The 20,865-nt window shown below is 37.7% G+C and overlaps 1 protein-coding gene across 1 annotated transcript in view; it reads right to left on the bottom strand.

Annotated features, from left to right (window-relative positions):
• Positions 1 to 20,865, bottom strand: part of LOC108426323 (serine/threonine-protein kinase D3) — a 96,487-nt gene that overhangs the window by 31,063 nt on the left and 44,559 nt on the right. Inside the window, exons 3-6 of the mRNA XM_017695720.2 lie at positions 15,309 to 15,447; positions 5,034 to 5,165; positions 3,106 to 3,263; positions 1,619 to 1,811 (exon numbers count right to left, since the gene is read on the bottom strand). Coding sequence (XP_017551209.1) covers positions 1,619 to 1,811; positions 3,106 to 3,263; positions 5,034 to 5,165; positions 15,309 to 15,447 — 622 coding nt within the window. The remainder of the gene's footprint in view (positions 1 to 1,618; positions 1,812 to 3,105; positions 3,264 to 5,033; positions 5,166 to 15,308; positions 15,448 to 20,865) is intronic.

Here is a 20,865-nt window from a genome sequence, read left to right as displayed (position 1 = left end):
AAAGGGTAATTTTATCATGTCTCTATACTGTAGTAAAGATTAATTTTATCATGTCTCTATACTGTAGTAAAGGTTAATTTTATCATGTCTCTATACTGTGGTAAAGGTTAATTTTATCATGTCTCTATACTGTAGTAAAGGTTAATTTTATCATGTCTCTATACTGTGGTAAAGGTTCATTTTATCATGTCTCTATACTGTGGTAAAGGGTAATTTTATCATGTCTCTATACTGTAGTAAAGATTAATTTTATCATGTCTCTATACTGTAGTAAAGATTAATTTTATCATGTCTCTATACTGTGGTAAAGGTTAATTTTCTCATGTCTCTATACTGTAGTAAAGATTAATTTTATCATGTCTCTATACTGTGGTAAAGGTTAATTTTATCATGTCTCTATACTGTAGTAAAGATTAATTTTATCATGTCTCTATACTGTGGTAAAGGGTAATTTTATCATGTCTCTATACTGTAGTAAAGATTAATTTTATCATGTCTCTATACTGTGGTAAAGGTTAATTTTATCATGTCTCTATACTGTAGTAAAGATTAATTTTATCATGTCTCTATACTGTGGTAAAGGTTAATTTTATCATGTCTCTATACTGTAGTAAAGATTAATTTTATCATGTCTCTATACTGTGGTAAAGGTTAATTTTATCATGTCTCTATACTGTAGTAAAGATTAATTTTATCATGTCTCTATACTGTGGTAAAGGTTAATTTTATCATATCTCTATACTGTAGTAAAGGTTAATTTTATCATGTCTCTATACTGTAGTAAAGATTAATTTTAGCATGTCTCTATACTGTAGTAAAGATTAATTTTAGCATGTCTCTATACTGTGGTAAAGGTTAATTTGATCATATCTCTATACTGTAGTAAAGATTAATTTTAGCATGTCTCTATACTGTAGTAAAGATTAATTTTATCATGTCTCTATACTGTGGTAAAGGTTAATTTTATCATGTCTCTATACTGTAGTAAAGATTCATTTTAGCATGTCTCTATACTGTGGTAAAGGTTAATTTTATCATGTCTCTATACTGTAGTAAAGATTAATTTTATCATGTCTCTATACTGTGGTAAAGGTTAATTTTATCATATCTCTATACTGTAGTAAAGATTAATTTTAGCATGTCTCTATACTGTGGTAAAGGTTAATTTTATCATGTCTCTATACTGTAGTAAAGGTTAATTTTATCATGTCTCTATACTGTGGTAAAGGTTAATTTTATCATATCTCTATACTGTAGTAAAGATTAATTTTAGCATGTCTCTATACTGTGGTAAAGGTTAATTTTATCATGTCTCTATACTGTAGTAAAGGTTAATTTTATCATGTCTCTATACTGTAGTAAAGATTAATTTTAGCATGTCTCTATACTGTGGTAAAGGTTAATTTTATCATATCTCTATACTGTAGTAAAGATTAATTTTAGCATGTCTCTATACTGTGGTAAAGGTTAATTTTATCATGTCTCTATACTGTAGTAAAAATTAATTTTATCATGTCTCTATACTGTAGTAAAGGTTAATCTTATCATGTCTCTATACTGTGGTAAAGGTTAATTTTAGCATGTATGTATACTGTGGTTGAAAGCTGTGCTGCAGCACCTTTGCACTGCATTCCCTGGCGGAAGAGGCCCTTGAGCAGGCGCTTGCAGTACTGGCAGATGGTGGGGCGTGTGTATGTGTGCACGTTGAAGGTGTGGGGCACTTTGACCCGCCCCAACACCATCTTTTCCATCCAGATGGGCCGACCGCTCCATGATGGAATGCGCTTCCCAGCCTCCAATAATGGCCTCTGCTACAGAGAGCGAGAGAGAATCAATGATGAGATGGCACGTCATCAAAAAAAAATCAGTCTGATCAAACAGATTAAGTAGTCAGCCTGTATAGACATATATTTTAAATGTGACTGTAATTAATCACCACGTGTAGAGTTTGTGTTTTCATATGAATGTGTTGCTGTAATATGTATCTATAGTGTGATTATGGGCTGGCTGGGTATGATTTTTTCAGCACATATAAACTCAAAACAAACTAACATACATTATCAATGTAACATATTTCTTATTATATATGCTTTATTAACTGTTTCAAGCTTTTTGGGAACAACAAGAAGATATAAATAAAATACCAAAATGATCTATTGATAGATATCTTGCCAAGTTATCAACTTATGTCAGCCAATTTTCAAATGTCAATTTAATTTAGCATCATTAGGCTGTATATTTTGTTTCTGTGTTGTGTCACATTAGTCTGTGTTTTATTTTAAAGAGTTTTATTTTATTTCATAAAAATTCATATTTTATTTAGTTCTTTTCATTGATTTACTCTTTATTTAAAGCTGTTACACAGCTTTCTCATGTTACATTCATCCAGATGTTGTTCATAATTTTGGACCATCTATCTAACATTTCTTCACATTTTATAGCTTCTGACTAATTATCTAAAAAGGAGTGGCATTTTAAATGGAAAACAGTGATTGCAAACTTTTGAGTGACACTTTTTCAAAGATTCTGTTATGTTATTTGCTGTAGTAATATTGCATGGCCTAAGCTTCTAAGTGCTTCGGCAATGGATCTCTGAAAGTTGCTGTTATTGCATCCTATGGTAAACAAAATGCTTGAAAGCCGATACGTTTCACTGCATGTACATTTTCACTCTGACTATCACTGGATGCTCTGAATTACAAGGTCACTGAACAGTCAAACTTTGAGTGTTACTACATGCAGGTATGAGTATTAAATTAGTTAAGACTGGTAACCTCACCATAATACCCCATGCAAACCAGCAGGCTTTATCAAAAGTGGTAGTTTACCACAGGGCACTGTAAAATGACTCTGCTTTAACCTAACATAAGCAACCTGGTTGAGCTCATTGGACTTCAAATAAAGAGTTAACAGAATATAAAACATCTTGTTCTATTAAGTTACTATTAGAAGTTAATTGACTTACTGTTTTACCACTTACCTTTCGAGTTAAATCGCCTACTTTTGTAAGTAAAAAAACAGCTAAGACCCAGAGGTCCTCATATGGTCACAATAGTAGTCCTTTCACTAAAGTTCATTAAAATGAAACAGTATGAGTGAAACTACCTCCTCTGGGAACACCACCACACTTTCAGGGGCCGCAGGCCGAGGGACCGACAGCGAGGGGCCTGGGAGGGACACGTTGGACAGCCGTCTCTTTCGCACTCCACTGCAGTTGTTGGGGATTTTAAATGCGCAGCGTTTGTGGTAATTAAGCCCACAGCCTTCAAAAACACAAACACAAGAAAAAGCATTTCAGGTTCACAATTAAAAACCGTTTGCCACCTAAAATAACCAGAACTGCTTCATATGTCCAGACTCATTCTTTCCCTTCTGTTCAGGGCCACAAATACTGTATTATGAAACTGTTTACAGGGTAAAATATGAATACTCATCAGCACCCACTAGTGGCCTTACAGTCACCTTTCCCAAATACCACACATGCATCATTAGTGCAAAAAGCCTTCAGCGGATGTGACACTGTAATTAAATGCACTTGCTATAATTGCTCCATCATAAAATAAGCCATTATGACTTTCCTTTTTTTTTTATTTGAAGCAGGATGAACACTTTAATCGAGTGATATAACAAACCCGCGGTGAAGAACGCCCACAGATCCACCTCTTAAATTTAGCACGACCTCTACGTAACGGTGGGTTTGCAAGACATGAAAGCTTTTGTCCATTTTGAAAACAGCAGGCAGGAAGCCACCCACTCAGGGGAAGCGTCCTGGAGCACTGTCTCTGATTCCAGCTCAGGAACAGGATAGCAGAGGGAAGCTAATGGAGACTCAGATCACGACAGGACAGACAGCCCTTTAATATGGCCCACTTTTGTGCTTACATCGTCCAGTTTTCCAGACAAAGCTACACCGTCAGCAACACTGTTCTATGAAAAGCAGCTTGTTTCGGTTCACAAATGCATCTGATTAACAGCTGCATAATATATTGTTTGTTAAAGGGGAATTTCACTTTTTTAATTTCTGCATAATTCAGTTAGTGAGATGTAAACAAAGTCAAGTCAGACTGGGGTGATGTGAAATGGTTCATTGAAGAGAAACCAACTGACCCATTCACTTAAACTGGTGGTGATAGGAAACAGGTGTCACAATGTTTACAACACAAATATGGTCATTTTATGCACTATTTACCAAAATGACTCATAAATCTGCAAGAGTCTTGTGAATTTTTATATGCAATTTTTATATGCAGTGAAATTTTATATGCAATGCTGATGATGGTAAAATAGTGTTTTTTTCTGAGCTCTATTTTGCTTTTCAACGCTTATAACTCCTCTAAGTTTAAGAAGTAGATGATGAGTCTCTGACATCATCCAGTGCGGTATCCATTAGCTCGGTTAGTTCATGTTTAAACGCAAATACACATTTCACAGACAGTTTAACTTCACATGTCATTTCCAAAATATATTCAAATGTTTATGCCTTTAAACTCTCGCTTGCTGTCATTGCCCATACTGTTGTGCTGTACAGCTTACCATCAATCTTGTGTTATAACAGGAAATATATTAAGATTATTTAAATTTACAATATGACAAATACAGTATTTTACTGTGAAAAAAAAACAGGATTAAATTGCCAAATCCTGCCAATAACAGTGTATATAAAATGATTGACAGTAACTGTGCTCATGTAATATTTCATTCATGTGAAATATCCTGAGCAGTTTCAAAGACAAGTCTTTAAAATGTACTTGTTACTATGTGATTTTTGCAGTTGCTACTGTTTTGTTTACATGCTTTGCATAACTGATCTAAATCTGTCTGTTCAGTGTTCTAGAAGTACTGATACTCATCATATACTCAGTTTATTAAGATAATAGTTTATTGTGATAAGAAATATTGTAATTGCAGTAAAACGCTTTGTCCAGATTGTACAGGTTCAGTGTTAAGACTGCTCTTATCTGTCTTTAACAGCCTTAAGTGGAACTTACCGTTTGCTGTCTCAAGGCTACAGGTCAGTGGTCATCAGCACTCACCTTCACATTTGAGGCCTTGCCGTACAAGCCCCCACAGCATCTCCCCACAGTCGTCACAGAAGGCTGGAGCTTTGTAGGAGTGAACATATAGAGCATGAGGACGGATCTGGAAGTCCTCAACAGTGGCCAGAGCTGCAGGACAGAGAGAAGCTGTTAAAAACAACAAACCAACAGAGCTTCCACATATATTTTGGTTCGGACCAATTCAATTTTTTCTTTAATTCAGTTTGTTCTGACAAATGTGAACACTTGTATTCAGATGTGCATCACATAACTAAATAGTCCACTTCCAAAGTTGGCTGGGCGACACATTAAATATTTGCTATAAATTTGCAATAAACATAAAATACTGCTTACTATACAGTGCTAAGGCATGTTTTACGCATGTTGTAGGTTCTGTAGGGTGTGGGGTGTGGGGGGCAGTTGTAGTAGCCTTGCAACTTGCATTGGGAGTATGACACTTGCGAGTATGAGAGAATTAAGTTTCTTTAAGCATAATGGAATTCCTCAAGCAAACACAAAGCAGCCATATAAGAGGGTGTCTAACACCACCGCCTTGCATAAGGGGTGACCCGAATAACAGTTTAAAGGCTTTAAATATTAATTGGTGTTTTGGAACTCAAATACTCGTTCTCAAAATCATGCTTAAAAACAATTTTTATTATTAAAGATAAATGTAAGTTTTTTTGTGTGTGTTTTTTTTTTTTAATCAGTGCAGTTCAAAATATATCCAGTGGGGGCAATGATGTATTAACAGCCAGGCTGAAGCCCAGCTGCTTGCTACAGAAGCTGTGATTGTATCATTTTTATTATTGCTTTTAGAAAACAAACCTGGATCCTGAAACGAACCACATGCGCACCTAATCAATAATGTCATGTGAAACATATGAACAACAAACTAACTAACCAGCAGAACAAGCCTTTGTGCAAAGACAATTTGCTCTGAACAGCTATCAGCTGTTTATTATTAGAGCAAGACGAATGCAAAAAACTCATATACCATGTTCAGACACTCACTTCAGGTTAGGCGCTGCTACCTTGTAAATGCTGAATGATGTTGATTGTGTAGTGAAAAAAACCCACTGACTGTTCTCATTAAAGTAGCAAGGTCATGAATCAGACACATATCCATACACAAGGGGACATCTCTAAAAATCAAACAGCTCTAAAAAAAAATGTAACCTGTGTCACATTTAGGCAAAGCATCAGATTTATGCCACTTTAGACGAGTCATGGTTATTTGTAGAGAAACCAGGGGTTGCAATGTCTACAAGGCAAGTTTATTTATATAGCACATTTTATGCGCAAAGGCAATCCATTGTGCTTTACATAAATAAAAGCAAAAAGAATATCAACAGGAAAAATAAAGACAAAGTGCTTAAAAGTGAAAAACAATAAAAGATAGAAATATTTTTAAAAGCAATTTAAAAAAGTATAAAGTACACAAAGTAGAATAAAAAAGTCCTTATTTTAGGCAGCATACAGAGATTAATCCGAGAACCAGTTCCTGGGGGTTTCCACATATCATAGTCACCCCATCAGGTTCATAACTGGCAATGTTGATACACATCTTAGATTTTCACTACTTTACCATTATCTTCATTACGTCTAAAACTCAGAAGACACCTGCAGGTTCACTTGAGGTTTTGGACAACGAATGAAGTTGTCCAAAACCTCAAGTGAACCTGCAGGTGTCTTCTGAGTTTTATACGTAATGAAGATAATGGTAAAGTAGTGAAAAATCTAAGATAATATAATCGCTTTGTAGTCCCATATCAGGGAAATTTATAGTGCTTTAGCAGCAAAGGGATAGCAGAGCACTCAAGAAAAGAAGTAACAAAAAGAAAAGTAACAAAGTCATTAATCTTGTTACTTAACAAGGTTACAGGTTACTTATTGCTGTAAAGACAATCTTTATAATAACAAAGATAAAAAAATGTAGGATACAAAAAAAACTGTCCTTCACATAAACTCTATTTGCAAAAATTAACAATATATACAATAAATATATATATATATGTTTACACTGTAAGGATATTTTAGCTGAATTGCACATGGAGTATTGCATAAGGAGAACTGATTATATTGCAATTATATGGGAATGGTGATGTATTAACAATATGAACAATATAAACAGATATAAATCTGAGTTTATATCTAAAGTTTCCTTAGGGACCAGTTTTGCCACACAATATGCCATGCATATGCCATCTGCCCTGAATTTAAATGATTTAAAATGTGTTTTAGGTTAAAACTTTCTCAAAATTATCGCAAAACAGTGACTCAGGCATCAGACAATGTATTCATAACCATTTCATGCAACACCTTCCTGTGAGGGTCCTTCTAGAGGCATTAAAGACATTTTCAGACGTCTGGTTCCCATCACTGCCACTGTGAACAATTCTGATTCTGGAAGTTTCTCTAGAATGAAGCATTTCACACCAATGACTTTTTTTATATCTTAACCATTTCATTATGCAAACATTTACAAAGATCTGTGAAATTCTCCTTCAAGTAAAATGACTGGCAAATACAATAAAAAATTTTAATATAAAAATATATAAATATATTGTTTATATTACAAAAACAATATCAGTTATCAGAATTTTAAGCCCCTTAAAACTGGTATTGATCTCAAACATAAAATGTTTGTAACAGTAGGGTCCTGATAATTTGATGCACTTTAACTATTGCAGTGTGAAACAATTAAATTCAAAGAAAATAAAAAAAAAAACTCACAAAAAGTCAAATTCTGTCAGCTTTAGCAAACAAGCTAAGTGTGAAAACTGAGAGGAAACAAAAAACAGGAAATACAAGGCAGAGGCTGAAGATACTTATACTCTCTATCCCACATTCACACATTCATATTCTTCCATATATTCAACCCAATCATACATTTATTATAAAGACTTTATCGGCATTGACAGTTCTTGCTTCATAAACAAAACATCTTAGGCCTCATTTCTGAGTGCCTTAGAAGAATTCGACGAACATAAAAACTACATTGATATGAGAGAAATTGGCCTCAAAAGCTCCCAATGGAAGCTTTATAGTTATAATAATGCCTTTCTTCTAACTATCTGCTGGTCTGCTTGCTTTGCTTCTCTTCAGAAAAACAAGTCTTGGTGTATTTTTAAAGCAAACGTACCGACACTGAGCGACAGCCAAAGCCAGGCAGTCGCTGCTTCCATGTAAGTCATGGTATTAATAGCGAGTGGACAGATTTGTGTGCCCACAGTGTTTTCTGAGTGATGTTTCAGATGTTGAGAAATAACCTTGAGGGACAGTTTTGGGGCCTGCGGAACAATATAAGCTGGACACAACACATGCCATATCAATCACACATCACACAGCATTCCTCAGAACATCAATCAGTAGCATCATTAGGCTTCGACTGCGTGTGCTGGACACAACCTGATCATTCCAGTCTTTGCTATTTTGAGTTTCACTTTCAGAACCTTTTCTCCTACATAGATCATTCTGCTGAACAGGTTTAGAGTTGAAAGCTCATTTCAGACTTTTAAATGACTGGACTTGACTAGACATGACTAGAAATGACTAGACATACCCAATGTTACTTTTATTCAAACAAATGACTAAACGTTTTATTTTGTCATAAGATCATAATATTTTTCATTAAAAAACAAAAACATTACTTGTAGAAAATGTTTTAGTAGTGACAATTCCATAGATTTTCAGACTTTGGAACACATTTATTTCAAAACAACGGGCTCTTACTGCTCACCATGTGGCCCTGAGGGACCCGAGGGGTAGGGCTAAAATAAGGCTCTGGACTAGAACTCTGTTTTTTCATGAAAAAACACATGAAATGTGGGACTGCATTTTTTGAGCAAAAAGTACATTTATGATAAATCGAAATTTATTGACTTCACTTTAAAAGAAATAAAAAAGATTTTTAAAATATACATTTTTAAAAGGGACAAATACCTCCTAACAGAACGTCCCCTATAAATTATGGGTTTTTTTTTGTATATATTTACATTATTACTATCTGAATTAATGCCTAAGGTTTAAATAGATCATAAAATAATCCTTGTAAAGATCTAAGATGGAAGATTTAAAATGGTTAAATATGGTGTAGAGCTGTTCTAGCAGTAGCTTAACATGCTACAGCTTGATAAACCACTGTCCTTTGTTAGCCCCAGGGGTTAACATTAGCTTAACAAGCAGACCAAAATACAGCTTCACAACTCAGATTCAGAATACAATTCATAAACTAATAAGGGGAAAGTCTCAGTGGAATAAACAGAGCTGGAGAAAAAAATCTTTAAAATGAGACTCCTAACAACCATGCAAGACCTGGTAGAGACCAAAACTGTCCCCATCAGATAAACAGCACTTAAAGCTTTCATCTTCAAGAGAGAAGAGAAAATCAAGCTGCTTCAGATCTGAAAACATCCACAGGTGTTTCTGTCCATCTTTCCACTGTGAGAAGACAACTCGGCGCTACGGGTCTGAAAGGACGTGTAGCCGTCAAGAAGCTTCGCTGAGAAAAGGAGACGGACACATCAAAGAAGCTGAACAATGGACTGACCACCCTGGGGTCCAGACCTCAACATCACTGAATGTGTTTGGAATTATTTCAGAAAATGATCAACCAACTTCTAACACTGAACTTAGAAGCGCAGAACATCCCTGCAGATTTCTCCGAAAAACTGTGAGTCTCCTGAAAAGAACGGAGGATGTGATAAAGGTGAAGAGGGGCACTATAAATACTAAAAACTTCAGGTTTAATTTTCTGTTAAATGTTTTCTGTTTTTTTTTCTGACACTGAAAAAATGAATAGTTTGTACTTATTGGCTGTTTTGACTGGAACTTTAATGAATGAAGACTAGTCTGTGACTTTTGTACTGTACTGTATATTATTATACTTGATTAGCTTATAGGCAGCATCAACACAGCATCAACAAAGTGTTTAAAAAACCATTAAAATTACTGAAAGCAAAAGCAAAAAAAAAAAAAAAAAAAAAATACCACGCTGTAGAAGTGAAACAGCACTGAACTTCTGACACGATGTGCAGCACTACTGGTGCATTAAAAGCAACAGCAGCTCTCTCTCTGTAATCAATAAGCTAACACTCGCTCTTCAGACTCAAAACAGCTCCATGGCAACGGAATTCCCGAAGCGTCTGTGCAGAGGAATGCGCTCAGAGGAGGGGAATTCTTCCCAAGAACATCAGAGGTGCGGAGAAATGAGGAAAAGAGAAACCACACACTGGTCAGCCAGGAAAGCACGGCACCACAACCCCTCCCCAGTCATTACAGCTCAGTGTCAAACGCTAAACGATAAGAGCGGCACTGAACACTTGTTCCTGATAGTTCACTCCTGTTACACAGTGGCACACTCATTTTGCTTTAATGCTGTAAACACTGATAATATACAGAAAAAAATCAATACATTTAAAATAGCTCATCCTAATGTATCCATCGTAAAGTGCCTGCAGTTTTTCAAAAGTTTCATCAGAAGGGGGTTTTCCTGATAGACTCTCTCACTCGAGAGAGACTACTGTGGCACCGCTACAGGAGACAACAGATGCAGCAATGTTTTGTTTATTTTGAGCTGAATTTTGTATCATCATATAGATATGACATGCTGGAAATGTTATGTTGCTTGGCAACAAAAGCCCACCATTAACAAACTACATTGCATGACAGGCACTGTTTATTGAGACTGTTGTGATTATTAGGGGTGTTTATGATGTGCCTAAAAACAGCCTTTAATGCACAGTATATCGAGTACTGCATCATAATGCACGGTTTAATGGGGTGTATTGTTTCAGCATCAGTAGTAAATAATTCAGTAGTTACTCAACGGTCAGTGAAAGTCTTGAAAAACTTGAATAATAGGCATGGGGTTAAAGGAGTTGACTTGACTGCATTTCTAAGTCACAGAACAGGGTTCCAATGCTGACTGTCAGATGTGCTGTAATGCAACCCAAATCAGCTTGTTTTCCTTTTTTTACCGAATCACATTCATGAGTCTAGACTGAGATAAGCTGTTTTATGTTTTAAGCTATTAGTTATGTGAGCATTTGCTGAAAGACCTGAACTGGTAACCTACAATATACAAATGTAGAGCAAACTGAATCTGAAAGCACTGGCTTTGTTCTGTTGAGTGTGTTTTTTTTTTCTGTCCAGACTTCCAGGAAGAGCTCAGATACGTATTAGACATGTGGGAAAAACACATATAGTCTAAACTAAAGCCTGTGTTTAGCATTCACTTAACAACAGCAGGCTTTCAGCCAGGGTCACAGTGATTCACTAGCTAACATCCAGCACAGTACACAGCTCAACAACAACGCCTATCTGTTATTGCCATCCGTCTGAGGGTGAAGAGAAGCTGCTGGCACCAAGGCTGAAGGCCAGCAGCCAGAAGAGACCAGAGAGGGGTGAAGGAGAACAGGCCAGGAGACACCACGCTGCTGTGTGTCTGCACCAGGAGTGGATGACATTTAACAAAATTATGTTTCTTGTGATTTTGCACCCCTATAAAGTTGTATGTTGTAAAAAAAATGTAGATTTTTTTAACTTCAGTTCTCACAACTCATAATCCTGTGCAATACAGCTCAAAGTCAATCTCATAGTAATTTGCTGTTACTACAAAAATATGTTAAGTTGGTTTCACAATAATATGATGGATACAGTGTTTTACTGTGAAACTACTGGGTTTATTGTGAAATCCTGGCAATAAATAACAGTGCAAGAAGCAGAACACACCCAGTCAAATGACATTCTGCTGAAGTGAAAAAAGCACTTATTGAAATCCTAAACAGAGAATAAAACATATATCACTGCTGTCAGAGCAAAACCTCATAAATCCAAACCCGTAACTTGATATGAGAAGGAAAAAACTTCCTTTACTTGTAATGTAAGTCAAAGAAACCAGACTTTTTCCAAGTCATTTTGGGTCTTTTCATTTACTCCACTTGTTGCGAAATTTACACACAATATAAAGGGCAACAGACACTCATGTAAATGAGTCATGTAAAACTGAAAAATGACAAAAATGGAGATACAAGGTTTTCCCTGCAAATTTTAATTTGCACATTCTACTAATTTATCATATTGAAAAAAATGACAGCATTAAAATGTAAAGACGTTTGTTTTCTGCAGAGGATGTGTCTCTTAGAAAATCACCAAATCATGTAATTTGATCAGGGCATCAAAACCTCTGCACACAACTGCATGCCCAGGTGGACAATTCAGGGTTAAAACCACTGGTTTATATTAGAGGAGCTTCCACAAGCCAGCTTTAGAAAAGGTGCCAAAAGTTTACAGCCCATAACAGGACTAAGAGAGAGAGAGAGATAGAGAGAGAGAACAACTGATGACAAGCCTGATGCAGTGCATGCACAAAGTTAAATCAAGCGAGAGCTCTGCACCAGAAGAAGCCTGCACGAGGAGGAAGTGGTGTATGTGTGTGCAGTGCTGTTTCTGTGTGGAGAACATCGTATGTGGAGTTTATGAATATGAAAGCCGCAGCTGCTCAGGTGTTGACTGAGTTTCACATAACGCCGTCAACAGGCAACCACACCACAGCAGAGCAGGAGGAAACCAGCATCTAACCAGCAGCTTCAGGTGCGTGTGCGCTGTTATACTGCGAAAGCCAGAGATGAGACCACCCTTCATTTATTTCATTTGAATTCAAAACAGCCACTCAGTACAACCTCATCTTCAACAAAAAACAGAAAACTTGTATTTAAAAGAAACTTACACAGAAGTTTTGTCCATTCTTTGTCTTTACCACATCTTCCATTCTTTTCAGGAGGCTCACTTTCAGTTTTTCAAAGAAATCTGCTGACGACCCTCCAAAGTTCAGTCTTAGGGTGTTTTCACACTTGGGCCATTTCAGGGTCTGAGGTGGACTCAGACCGCTGAGTCATTGTTTCTTTTGCATATGTGAACACGCCAAACAAACTCAGACCCCTCTAAACGGCCCCAAAAAGGAACAAACTGTTTGGTTCGTTTGTAGTTCGTTTTGTGGTTTGATTAATTTGTGCATTGTGAAAACAAAACGGCCCCAGTCCGCTTTAGCTTTGCTTTATGGTGAAGACCTCGAGGCTCGATGTACACACAGCCAGTCTTCAGCACTTCAGCAGGTAAAACAGACCAAGGATCATTCATAAGGTTCTACTCAGGATAAAGTCTGTCCATGATCTGAGACAGACAGCAGCGCTGACTTATTAAAATGATAAGATGTGAGAGCTTGCGTGATTTTACCACGTTATAGGCTCAAATTGGGCACCCAATGCAATTATCAGCTGCTTTCACTCTGAACACTGAATGAACAAAAATTCGCCGGGTGGAGCATCAGTGGGGACACCCACCGCACCACGGCAGGGTGGGGCCATTTTTTAAAAGCTTTGTGCGATGCACTTCGGCCAGTCGATTCAGCATAGCCAATAAGAAAGCGGCAGGCAGGTCTGGTGGTTCTTCTCGTCACCTGATAGGTCGGATTTATCAGAGAATGCTGCATACCTGGCGAGCGTTGTGCAAACCGTGAGTGCTGTGAAAGGGGTCTGAGTCCTAATAGAGTTGTGGTCTGAACAAGAAGTGGTCTGAGATCTAAAAAGACCAGAAAGAAAACTGAGTCCTCTTTAGAGGTCACTTACATTGTGAACACAAAAAGAACTGAGGTCATTTGTAGTTGGTTCATTTTAACAGAACTCGGTTCGGTTCTTTTAAAACAAACTACATGTGAAAAACACTGTTACAGTGTTTTCACACATAGTTCGTTTTAAAAGAACCAGACCGAGTTGTGTTAAAGTGAACCTGGAAGGGAACCAACTACAAATGGCCTCAGTTCTTCTTGTGTTCACAATGTAAGTGACCTCAGTTTTCTTTCTGGTCTTTTTAGATCTCAGACCACTTCTTGTTCAGACCACGACTCCATTAGAGCTCAGACCCCTTTCACAGCACTGCTGCTGCTCTCCTAATGGCTGCGCTGAAACAATTGGCCGAAGTGCATCGTGCAAAATTGGACAAATGGCCCTGCGGATCTGCTGTGGTGGGCTCTGTTTCGGCTGTGCTCCTCACTGAAGCTCCACCCAGCGAAGTTTCATTCATTCAGCGATCAGTGTGAAAGCAGTTGAAAATTACGAGGCGTGTCCAGCTCGAGTCTTTAACAGACTTTATCCTGAATAGAACCTTATAAATGACCCTTGGTCTGTTTTATCTGCTGAAGTGCTGAATACTGGCTGTGTGTCCGCTGAGCCTCAAGGTCTTCACCATAAAGCTAAAGCGGACTGGGGCCGTTTTGTTTTCACAATGAACAAATTAATCGAACCACAAAACGAACTACAAACGAACACCGAACTGATGTGTCCATCTCCTTTTCTCAGTGAGGCTTCTTGACAGCTACACATCCTTCCAGACCCATAGTGCTGAGTTGTCTTCTCACAGTGGAAGGATGGACAGAAACACCTGTGGATGTTTTCAGCTCTGAAGCAGCTTGATGTTCTCCTCTCTCTCAAAGATGAAAGCTTTAAGTCCTGTTTATCTGATGGTTTCTGTTTTTATCACCGTTTTTCTTTTGACTTTATCCTTCCCCGTACATGGATGATCTTATATCTACTCTCCTCAGTAATATCTCCTGAAAAATGTGTACCTTTTACTTAATGGCTGTTCTGACTGGAAATTGAATAAACAAAGGGTGGTCTCTGACTTTTGTGCAGTACTCTTATCAGCTAACCCTGATGACTTCTTCTCTGAAGCCTTTTTGCCTGAAGCTGTTTGAAAATATTGAATAAAACATTGAAAAACACCTTGCGATGTGTTGTTTTATCTCTATAACCATAGTAATATGATATTGTATGTATTTTTAAAATTATTTTTACTTTTTCTTAAAATTTCCTTTGAAAAATAAATCACAAAGGCAAGCATAAAACACAAAAATAAAAAATACATGGTAAAAATGTCAAATAATGGAAGAAATCCAGGTAATCAGGTGCATCTAAAATTTAAATCAGTACTGTATGAGCACTTTTGCAGAATAAGTAAGCAACCAGTGCCAAAGCATATCCACATTCCTAGTTAAACAAATGAAACAGTCTAATGTGGAAAAAAATGAATACGATAAAGTAACGAATACTTCGATTCAGCAGCGCATTAAACACTGTGCATATAGAGGTCATTCAGACTGTGGTCACTTTTTTCCTCGTTTAATCCAAAGTGTGACTGAAAGGTGACACATTTAGCAACAAGAAGGACAACTCCATTTCCTCCAATCAGAATAGAAGCCCCACAGTCGCTCACCTGAGAGCACCACCTCTATTAGATCTCCTTCGTGGATGTCTTCAGCTGACGTCAGCCGCTGCAGGATGTTGTCTGAGTTCAAGTCGTGGCGAAAGAGCAGGATCTTGTCGTACATGCCAAAGAATCCACATTCTGGAAACTGAAACAGGACAAAGAGTCAGCCAACTTAATTACATTCCTTTTCTAATGTTAGATAATCTCATCAAAATGAATCATTCTAAATAAAATCTAATTAATTACAACAAATTATCAACCCTTTATTTGTAACAGCGGTCATTGTTAACCTCAATTTAGTCATGGCAAATTTCCACCCGCGAGCTAGACCTCCCCCAATCACCCCACACTACCAAGCTGAGAGGGTGAAGACTAGCACATGCTTCCTCCTGGACACGTAAGGCTCCACGACATCTTTTCAAACAATCAGACAGACCAGCTTTTGGAGGAGAAGGCTAACTGCTATTTTTAAAAGATTAAAAGACACCTGCATGATTAAAAGGTTCTTTGCATCAAGAAAGGTTTCCTCAGGTTGATGGAGGAAGTGTTGTAACTGGTTCTACACAGAACCTTTTTGGTGAAAAGATGAAAAGAACCCTTTAGTCATGCGAAGGGTTGTTCAGGGTGCTATTTATAAAGAGTGTAATAGTTTTTTTTTTTTCCAATCAATGTTTTCTTACTATAATACCCAGTATGCACCATGCAAATATATCATACAACCACTGAGAACCTCTGCACTCCACCACCAGGGAAACAAAGACAGAGCGCAGAGGGTAATAAATACAGACAAAGTGCGTCTTTATAGCAGCACTGTTAGCTAACTGGCATCCTCCTGCGTTAGCCACCCAGCAGGTAAAAAAATCAAACAGCCCAACTTCATATATCCAAAATGTAGTGCTTGTAGATTTTCATAAGTTCCTCCCATTTTAAAGATACATCATCCAGAGGGTTCTTTTTCTCGTCTTAATACCAGAAAAATCATGCTCTAGAGCCTAATGTGGCATGTTTACAACAGATGTAGCAAAGCTTACATTTTTTATGTGGCTGGAATGTCCCTTTAAACATGTTATCTCCCCTGAAAAGTTACATTTTTTTGATATACAATGATGTAATAAAATAGCATAAATCGCCACACCTCCTCATCTTCAATAAGCTTCTGACCTGGCGCTAACCTGACAGTATGGCCATCACTCGGCCCTTTCTGCACATATTGCGTGAGCAGTTGAAAGAGTGTAAGCTGGAAACTCAAGCCTTTGGCAGCCCCTCATTAGCAGGCCAGCCATTCATCTGCCCTTGGTCATCAATAATGCCTGAAGCACAGCCACTGAGACTTTACAATCAGCATGGCATAACGGGGCACTCAACCACAAAACATTCCACCACCAAACCTCTGCCCTGGACAGTCCATCGGTAGCACAGTTTAGCGATGGTCCAACAATGTAGCGTCAGGTTGTAGATCGATACACAGTAAAACATAAGCAACGATACATGCGCTGAAACAACATATCACTTACTGAATTAAGTCAATGTATTTGAATCAAAACAAAACTAACAGCTAAGCAACTGCAGCTTGTTCAGCACAATGAATGGGTCTGTCCCAGAACGCACAATACGGTGGACTATGAGCAGACACGCAATACGCCACGCTACACAGAACAATCTAAATAATTTACAGCCTCATGACTGACAAAGCACACTAAGTGCTACGGCCAATATGCAGCCCAATAACGTAAGTCTTTAGCATTAGCTTATCACCTAATTACCTGAAACGATGGCCGTCAGCCACTGAAAATGATACAAAGCAAGTTATGGGATATCCCAGTCTGCTGGAATCTTAAAAGCAACAGATCTAAGTAAAACACATAAAATCTTTAAGTTAAATAAACCACATACATTTTTAAGGCTGATAAATAGAATCTATTAACACTTAGCATTACAGTGCATTAAATATATAAACCGTGTTGGTTCAGTTGACCGCTGTGCAAGAAGAGATCATTTCATTACTTCTTCCCCTCATCAGGAAAATACACTTGGTGAAGACATGGTGGCTCTTGAGAGCTGAAATATGCAGTAACTAGTGCATTAAAACTCCACAGCTAAATACAGTAGAGAAAGACAGTACAGAACAACTCATTGATTTTACTGCAGCTGCCAGTATGCATCTGTTACTAAATCCAGGTCAAGCTTTGGACGCTCTGATGCTGCATAAGCCCTTGGCATTGGATGACAAAAGGCCAAAAGAAATAAATTAATGTAATTTAGAGACCTATAAACAAAAGAAATGAAGAGGACTTCACATATAGCAAAAAACAAAAGAATATGGCAAAAAAATAAAACTACATCATTTTCTCCCCAATCTGCATAAAGTCAATGCAAATTAGCCACACCTACACATGTTTGGTGTTCAAAGTTAGCTTTTATAGGTTTCGCACTGGAGCTATAATGTAGTTAATAAATAATGGAAGCTTATAAGCACTGTGCAAATGGATGCATGTCTAAATCATCATGTACTTGTCAGAAATCTCGACTAGACCTCCTTACGTGGTTACTGACACACATACTGTTATCTATAAAAGTGGGGAGCTCTCAAACAGAACCATCACAAAGAGATGTGAGCTCAGTTCCCCACAATAACACAGCCATCTGTGGCCAGGAGCCTGAAGGCCACCGCACACTAGATGCATCATGGAGCATCCAAAAACTGGAAAGCATTGTTTTCAATGGAGGTGCGCACTAACATTCAATGTTTTTTTTTCCTTGTAGCCTTTAGCTGAAAAATAGTGATTTAGTTTGTTTAGCTAGTTAGTTTAACCAGCTGATATCAAACAGGGTAAAAGTCTAAACATTGTGCTCTCAATGCGCTTTGTACAGTATCTGCTACACATCGCTATGCAACATGGCATGGTACACATCTCGTATGTGATGGCCTTCAGACAGCATAATCGTCCTTACTCTCTTTGACTGATTAGGGTGGTCCTTCCTCTCCCTTCATTACTTCAGCGTAATGCTACACTGCAAAAAAATAGTATCTTACCAAGTTAAATCCAGTTAATATATATCTATAACATATATCAGTAATTTTATTGAGTAAAATTATCTCACTATAGATACTGACAGATAATTTTGCTTTCTTCAAACAAGCAAACAAACTTACTTGTTTTAAGTAATTTTATTAAGTAAAGTGTCAGATAATTTTGCTTGTTTGAAGAAAAATTAAGCTTACAACAACCGCAACAGGATAAATATTAGATTTCTTGACTATATTTAGGATAACTGTACTTGACAAGATACCGTTTTTGCAGTGTAGCCAATGCAGCTTGCAATGCGAGCCAATGCTGGTGTGATGAACAAGAGTAGAGGCAAAATTGGGCATGTGCATTCTGACGAATTTTTATATTTGACAATCTCTTTTATTAAGACTTAATAAACTATTTGCCAATGTTATTTTCTCACAGACTTTCTTTAATGCAACATAACAAACCAAACTGAGATTCCAGTGTTCACTGGCAGACTAGAATGGTTAACCAAGTACTTGAGTACCTGGGTGTCTGTGCCATCCCTGGACATATTTCAGGCTTCAAGATGAAAGCTCCTACTGTTTTCAGTTATGCTTCCTTTTTCACACACAGTGCGAAAAACCACATAAGCATCCTCTGTTGACTGGTTATATTTGAGGTAGTTTTTACCAAGCTATTGCTTTAAAAAGCCACACACTACCTGCAAAACTGCAGGCTTTCCCAGCCAGTGTCACTGTCATTAACTTAGAGATGGAACTGATTGTGAGGTCTAGATTGATCAGTGATCTTTAGCCCTTAGTTAGCAGCTGGCATTAGGACAGGCCTTGTGTCTGACCATCCACCACCTCTAATCTCCAGGGGCTCTCATGCTTTTATAACAGGCGGATAAGTAAGTCTTCCTAGAGGGGAAGTAATTCAGTGCCACCCAGAGCACACAGGAAAAAGCTTTTGCGAAATACTTTTTTTTTTTTTTTTTGTTTGGCTGAGATTCGGGTGCATTGCAGCATTTGCGTGTGCATGCATGGTCGCTGGAAACACTGCAGATGCTAAGCTAACCGAATTTTCCAGTGGCAAAGAAATGAAAGTGCTTCAAATTTAGAAAGAAACTGCATCTGAACTGTCATGCTCATCTCGGCTCCCCAACACAGGCACGCTTTAACAGAGAGAAGCAAATTATTTCTTAGTTATTGAACCACTCTGTCAAAAGTGCAGATTCAGCAATAATTCTATAATGAGTATAACGATTTTCATTATGTAACAAACAATGCAATGAATTATGTAACTTCATTTAAATAATCATATAATATACATTAAGCACAATGACAGTAATACTTGCAGAAATCTGAGGGTTAAAGGCTGCTTCAGTATACACAGTGCAATCATCAAGTGTTGTGTTAAATGCTGTTGTAAATACAGACAAACAGGAAATGAAGGGGTAGAAAGTGATTGAGCTAGTTCTGTGGCTCCTCACAAATCTGTCACCTCACTCAAGTGCTCAGGAAAACACAACAGGAAGTACGGCTGACCGGATCTCCGGTCGCCATGACGCCAGACTCGGGGAAGGAGGAGGTTCAGTATGTAGATACAAGATACACAGTCACAGTAACTCTCTCTGACCAGGACGGATTCCCTCAGTTCTGAGGCTCCTTCCTCCACAGCAGCACATTAAAGAATTCAACACTGGAATGTGTAGATTCACAACAGACATTTGTGAGGATTTTGCCAGCTAATCCTTTGTAGCAAAGTTATGGTCTGAGGTGGACCAGGCTTTGAAGGTTTCCTTACTTACAAGAGACCACTGACTGTAACCACTCCCTAGCAGGGAACCTTGACTTTCAAGTAGTCTGTGAAGCAACTGTGTACTCTAGACTCTCAAAAGCGACGTTTGTTTAGTAAGTCAAGTCAAGTCAAGTCAAGTTTATTTGTATAGCGCTTTTTACAACAATGTTGTCACAAAGCAGCTTTACAGAAGTTTGAAAACACACAGTTACAACATATATCCCCCAGTGAGCAAGCCAGAGGCGATGGTGGCAAGGAAAAACTCCCTCAGTCTGGAGGAAGAAACCTTGGGAGGAACCAAGACTCACAAGGGGAGACCCGTCCTCCTCTGGTCAAACAGTATTTAAAATTTAATAAGCTAAATACCAAATAAAAGCTAAGAGGATCCCTGTTTGAAGACTGGATGATAAAGCTTTAGAAACTGCACTAGTAGAGGCAGTTTCTGACTGAGCCTTTATGAAAAGTAAAGAAAATCCATAAACATATCACCCAAAGAACACTCTGCATGATTAAAAGGTTCTTTGCATTGTGAAAGTGTTCTTCAGTTTAATGATGACTGCTGTAGATGGTTCAATATAGAACCTTTTTCAAAAGGGATATACATATATTGCACCAACAAGGGCTCTCCTATTGTTACAACCTCAAGCTTGACACCAAAAAAGAACCCTTTTTGCTGCTCTATGGAACCATTTTCAAAAGGATTTTATACAGAACCACAAACAACACATTCTCCATCAATCCAAAGGACCTCTTCACCATGCAAAACC

This window comes from Pygocentrus nattereri, chromosome 4 (genome assembly GCF_015220715.1).
Source record: "Pygocentrus nattereri isolate fPygNat1 chromosome 4, fPygNat1.pri, whole genome shotgun sequence".
In the NCBI taxonomy this organism is placed as follows: Eukaryota; Metazoa; Chordata; class Actinopteri; order Characiformes; family Serrasalmidae; genus Pygocentrus; species Pygocentrus nattereri.
This window is presented reverse-complemented; position numbering and strand designations above follow the sequence as displayed.